The sequence below is a fragment of the Kryptolebias marmoratus genome, linkage group LG9, assembly GCF_001649575.2.
Source record: "Kryptolebias marmoratus isolate JLee-2015 linkage group LG9, ASM164957v2, whole genome shotgun sequence".
NCBI classification, from domain to species: Eukaryota; Metazoa; Chordata; class Actinopteri; order Cyprinodontiformes; family Rivulidae; genus Kryptolebias; species Kryptolebias marmoratus.
In genome coordinates, this window is record NC_051438.1 from 27,950,994 (window position 1) to 27,956,276 (window position 5,283).

Genomic DNA, 5,283 nt, shown 5'->3' on the forward strand with positions numbered 1-5,283 from the left:
CACCACCACCACCCTCCCACCTCCACCAACAACCACCACCCCACCCCTATTCCACTCCATCTGCACTGTGACGGGCCCTACTGTCATCGACTTCTCTGGCCACTTGGTCTTTGTAAAGGATCGGTGTGAGTACTATCTGCTGCAGATCCAGGGGCTCTCTGTGGTGGGCCGCTTCCGGGAGCGTCGTCTTAGAGATGTCAGCTTCCTGGACAGCGTGACACTGGAAGTGAATGGCGTTCACATCCGCCTGGAACAAGGCGGCAGAGTTCTGGTGAGTCTCCTGCAGCTGCAGTTCATGAGTCAGAGTGGACTTGGATCCAGAATGTGTGGACTCTCATCTTTCCTCTCAGTGACATTAAGAAGCAGCTCTCTGAATGCTGCTGAACTCTGTGGTTGTTGCTGTGAAAACAGCCTGTTTGTGTGTTTGACATGTTTCACTCAGTGTTTCCTCCACTTTGTCTCTCTGTGATGCAGGTGGACGGCTTATCTCTGATCCTTGGTAGCTCTACTCAGGTGGTTGTAGGTGTGGAGCTCTCTAGGGACCAAACTGGAGTCACTGCCATCGTGCACATCGAACACATAAGGATTATTATCTTCTTTGATGGCAACACTGTACTTATCTTTGTGGAGGTTATCCATGTGGAAGGTACAGAATAATAAATAGGTTTGGTTGATGGGGGATGTAAACTCTACTGTGTTCATCCTGTTTGAACATTGATGCTGATGTGTCTCTCATTCTGTCCTAAACCTGTCCAGTATTTACTGCATTGTCACCCCAGGGTTTATGTCAGAACTCCAGCAGTGAAGCAAAGCTCCCTGACTGCAGCTACATGAGGTAAGACCTCCTCACTGACTGCTGCTCTGCTGCTGCTGGATGAATGGACTGCAGATATACTCTGTGTTTGGATGAACAAGCAGAGCAGCAAACATTCCTGACCTTGTTGTGTGTCGCCCCCTAGCTGTGACAGGCATTATGACGACCATGATAAACATTTGATCTGCCCCAACAGCACAAAAAGGTGAGCAGATTCATCCAGAAACATCTGTCTGAGTTTCACTGGCTTTTAGTTCTAGTAGAGCAGCAAATGTTGACTTTAGATGTACAAACCTTTTATTTTTTTATTATTCTTTATGTTTTATGTGATGTCTTTCTGTATTTGAGCTGTTTGTATTCTCTATAATAATGATTGAATTGACATGGTACACTTTGGACCCCACTTTGGTCAGTGACAGGTGTTTTTTTAAATTGCTATAAAAAAAACTTTGACATGACTTGATTTATTGTCTCCCATGTGGAGCAGCTGTTACCACCTGAAGGAGGCGCCCTTCACCTCCTGTCCCATCGACCCAGAGCCCTACATAGACGCCTGCACAGAACTTTTGTCCATATATCCTGCAGTGGACGGCCTCAACTGTCAGTTCCTGAAGGCCTACGCCAAAGCCTGCAGCCTGTACAGCAACACCCCAGTTGTGGACTGGAGGTCCAAGACTAAATGCCGTAAGACCTGCTTCACTCCAACATCCGTTCAAAAGAAATCACTTGCTTTCCATTCTAAGTCATGTGACCTCTCACTCAGACACTCAAAGCTTCCATCTATAGGAACCCATTACAAACCTGGAAAATTGTCAAAAATGTATCTAATTTAAACTGTGATTTACCAAAGTGGTAAAGGATATCTTAAAGCTGAATCATTTGGTGACATTCCAATGTTTTGTAACCCCCACAGAGCTTGAAGGGGGTTTCTAACTGAAAGTATGTTGAAGCAGTAAACGTTCAAAGAGCCCAAAGTTTAATGAAGATTCTACATTCTTTCTTACGGGAGTTTTTTTTTAAATTCTGCATTTTTTTATTTGAATGGAAAAAGCAAAACAAAACCTCACTTTATTGAGGAAGATTGTGCATAAAGCTATATTCAAGATTTGACCAAAACAGTCATATCTCCAACAGATCGCCTGAGGTCTTTGATTAAAAGTTTGGAATTATTTGTTGGAATCAACTTTGTCTTACTTGTAGCAACACATGTCACAAACCACTGGACTGATTTCAATGAAACCCTCTGAATGTAATCACTGGATGTACATCTACATCTCCTGTTGGTGCTAGATCTTATACACCAAGTGGCAGGCACTATCAAGATGTCCTAAAGAATTGTTCTACTTGTTTTTTTCAGTTGTCATGTTTTCAAGCTGATATATTAGTGTGTCCCTCTGCAGACCCCCATGAGGCCTTCTGTTACAACAGGACCTGCTTGGATCATGAGTTCTGTGCAGAGAAGTCTTATGGAGAAACTGCGTGCTTCTGTCGGGCCCATTTTGCCTGCAAACACCATTACTACTACCCTGATCGTAAGCCAGCAGTGACATCATGACATCAGGGCTGAATAATTGGAGGAAAACTTCTAATTGTGATTTTTCTCACCAACATTGTGCTGTTCATGTCATCCAGCTGTCTGCAAGAAGAACTATGCTTCTCTCACTTTGTACAACTGTCTCCTGGAGGAAAAAGGCATCGACTACACCGTCTTACACCTCAACCACCCAGAATGCAGAGGTGAACTGAACCAGATGGACAACACGGTGACTTTCAGCTTCAAAGGTGACACCTGTGGAACAGAGATCATGGTGAGAGGTCTTCTCCAGCTCTTTATTGTCTATAAGCATCCAAATGTCCTCCAACTCACTGCTGAGCTTCTCTTTGCTAATCTGGGATCTTTTTGTGGTTATGTCCTCAAATCTGACAGCTGTGTTCAATAACACATTTAGTAACAGCATCTTCATGTTTGACTTGGCAGGACAACGGGACTCACATCATCTACAAGAACACCATCATGAACGAGAACGTCACTGGGGTCATCACTCGCCACAAGATGGTCAAGATCGACATTTCCTGCTACCAAACTCAGCCGGGCATCATGACTAAGACCTTCACAATCAAAGATGGGTGTGTGTGGTGGCTGCTTCCTTTCTGTTTGAAACACTTCATCAGTTTTAATAGTCTTGGAAGTTTGTTTGACAGTTGCAGAAGTTGTCCTACTTTGTTGTACTCCTATCTGTAGTTATGTGAGCAGTATAGTTATGTTCAAAATTAGATGAAGTTTTGGACCCACAGATATGCAGATCATGGGCAATGCATCTCAAATTGTTTTGTTCATATGTTAGTAGTTGTCTCTTTTCTAAAAGATCTAAAGACTTTTTGAGTTTGATGACTTTATGAGGCGCTGACCAGTGAGAAAATAGAAAATGGTTATGAACTTGCCTTCCCTTAAGTCCACCATTTCTGCCTCAGTTGTGAACATTGTGACCAAATTAAGAAGATCCTCTACGTGTTTCTTACACCGCCTGACCATATCCACCCAAACTAAGCTCAGCCTGGGACTGTCCTGATGCCCTTTTCTATGTCATCAGATTGTATATATATATTTATTGTATATCTGTAACAGAACACTGTTTATGTTCTCTGCAGCTCATATAAGGACGTCATTGTACCAGGACCTTGGAATTACACTCTGTGCATGAGGGTCTACACTGACTACGGTTGCAAGGAATATGTGGACTCAAATACTCCAATACATCTGAACCAAAAGGTCTGGGTGAAACTGTTCGCTAAGTGGCTGGATGAAGACGTGGTTGTCCTGGTGACCGAGGACTGCTGGGCAACTGACCAGCCATCACCCACAGCAGAACCAAGACACGACCTGATCAAGGATGGGTGAGACAGCTGCCAGAGATTCATTCATCAATGTGGTTTCTGAACCTCGGATGTGATTACTGAACAAAAGGTGTCTTCCTGTTTGTGAGCAGCTGCCCTGTAGACCCAACAGTGATGATAAGGGGAAATGGAAAGGCAGTCTTCAACACCTTTGGCTTCAAGATGTTTGAGTTTGTTGGGGGCTCAGATCAAATCTACCTGCACTGCAAAGTGCGTCTGTGTGTGAAGACCAGCAACAACAACTGTGTACCGGTACGCCTCACTGTCAAACACACCACATGAAAGACATTTCTCTGAATCTGACCGACTGAGACTTCGAAAGGTTTATACTGCTTTAATATAAAAGATGAAGCTTAAATCAGTTGGGAAACCAACAATCTGAAGGTTGCTTAGTGTTATTTTCTAAACACTTGAATAAACCAGCATTTATTGATGAAGCTGAAGGATTCTGACACATAAGATCAAATCTGTGCTCTGATTAGCTTCAGCTCAGGACAAAAGGATCAGTATTTGTCATCTAAAGTCTGTTTTTTTTTCTGTGTGTTTAATTTTCAGGCCTGTGGAAGAAATCGAAGACGGAGATCTGCCACATTTGATTCTCCTGCCTTGATCACCATGGGCTGGACTAGTTAGGTAAGACCTAGCTCTGCTGCTTTAGGTTCTGTTTATTCTGATCCATGTGTGTATTTTATTTTAGCTGCTATATGTAAAGGCAGAGAACAGTGATGTTAATGTAACAGGAATTCACTGCAGTGGTCAGATGACTTTGACTTAGTGTCAGGGCTGAGTTACATCCTGACAGTCAAAACTCGGGGCTGAGTTACATCCTGACAGTTTGATGATAAGGAGATCAGATGAAGAAGGTGGAGGTGTTTGACAGAAAGGTCTTTTTCAGAAGAGACCACAGTCAAATTCTGGTCCTGTTCTCTTCTCAGGTGGTTTCCACGGCAACAGGACTGACTGACAGGCTGCAGACCTCCATGATGACCCCTGACCGTTGACTGGTTCTGATTCAGAGCCAGATTATGTTTTACTTTCTATTAAAGCATGGTGAAATTTAATCAGGGTGATGGTGTTTGAAGGTGTTATTATAATCTAAAGTTTATTCTAGAAGCTGTGTTTTATTCAACCTGTCTGTGGTTTAGGGTTATTAAGAGTGTTGTTGTAAGTTACTTTATGTTTGGATCTTATGTTAAACTTTAACTGATTCTAATTGTTATGGTTCTATTCATCTGCACCTTTTATAATCAGCTCTTCCAAACCTTAAACAATGTTGGAAAATTAAAGTATTTCTTTGATTTCTGTATGTTATGGACATGATTTTATGCAGCATAATTAAAAGCCAAAAAAAAAACATCTGAAGAGTTAATCTGTATTTGTTTTGCTGTAGTTCTTGTCTCCTCACATTATGAAGGCTGTGAACCTGCTGGTCTTTAAAGCACTTTCTAACTCGGTCACTGCCCTCCTTGGCTTGACCTTGAGGCCTCACTTCTTATTTCACTCACCGGCTACATGTATTCAGACACTATCTTGTGACTTGTAACTTATACTGCTGCCCCCATGTCTGAAGTCAA

General features: G+C 42.6%; 1 protein-coding gene across 1 annotated transcript; it reads left to right on the forward strand.

The window, feature by feature from the left end:
• Position 1: 1 nt before the first annotated feature.
• On the forward strand, positions 2-5,065 carry LOC108228378 (uromodulin-like; the record flags this gene model as incomplete). Its single annotated transcript, XM_017403927.2, has 12 exons — positions 2-271; positions 475-646; positions 757-835; positions 960-1,019; positions 1,302-1,498; positions 2,215-2,346; positions 2,447-2,622; positions 2,793-2,941; positions 3,464-3,709; positions 3,802-3,961; positions 4,265-4,342; positions 4,645-5,065. Coding segments are annotated over 11 exons (1,719 nt in total), but the record flags the coding sequence as incomplete, so codon positions are not given.
• Positions 5,066-5,283: the final 218 nt, after the last annotated feature.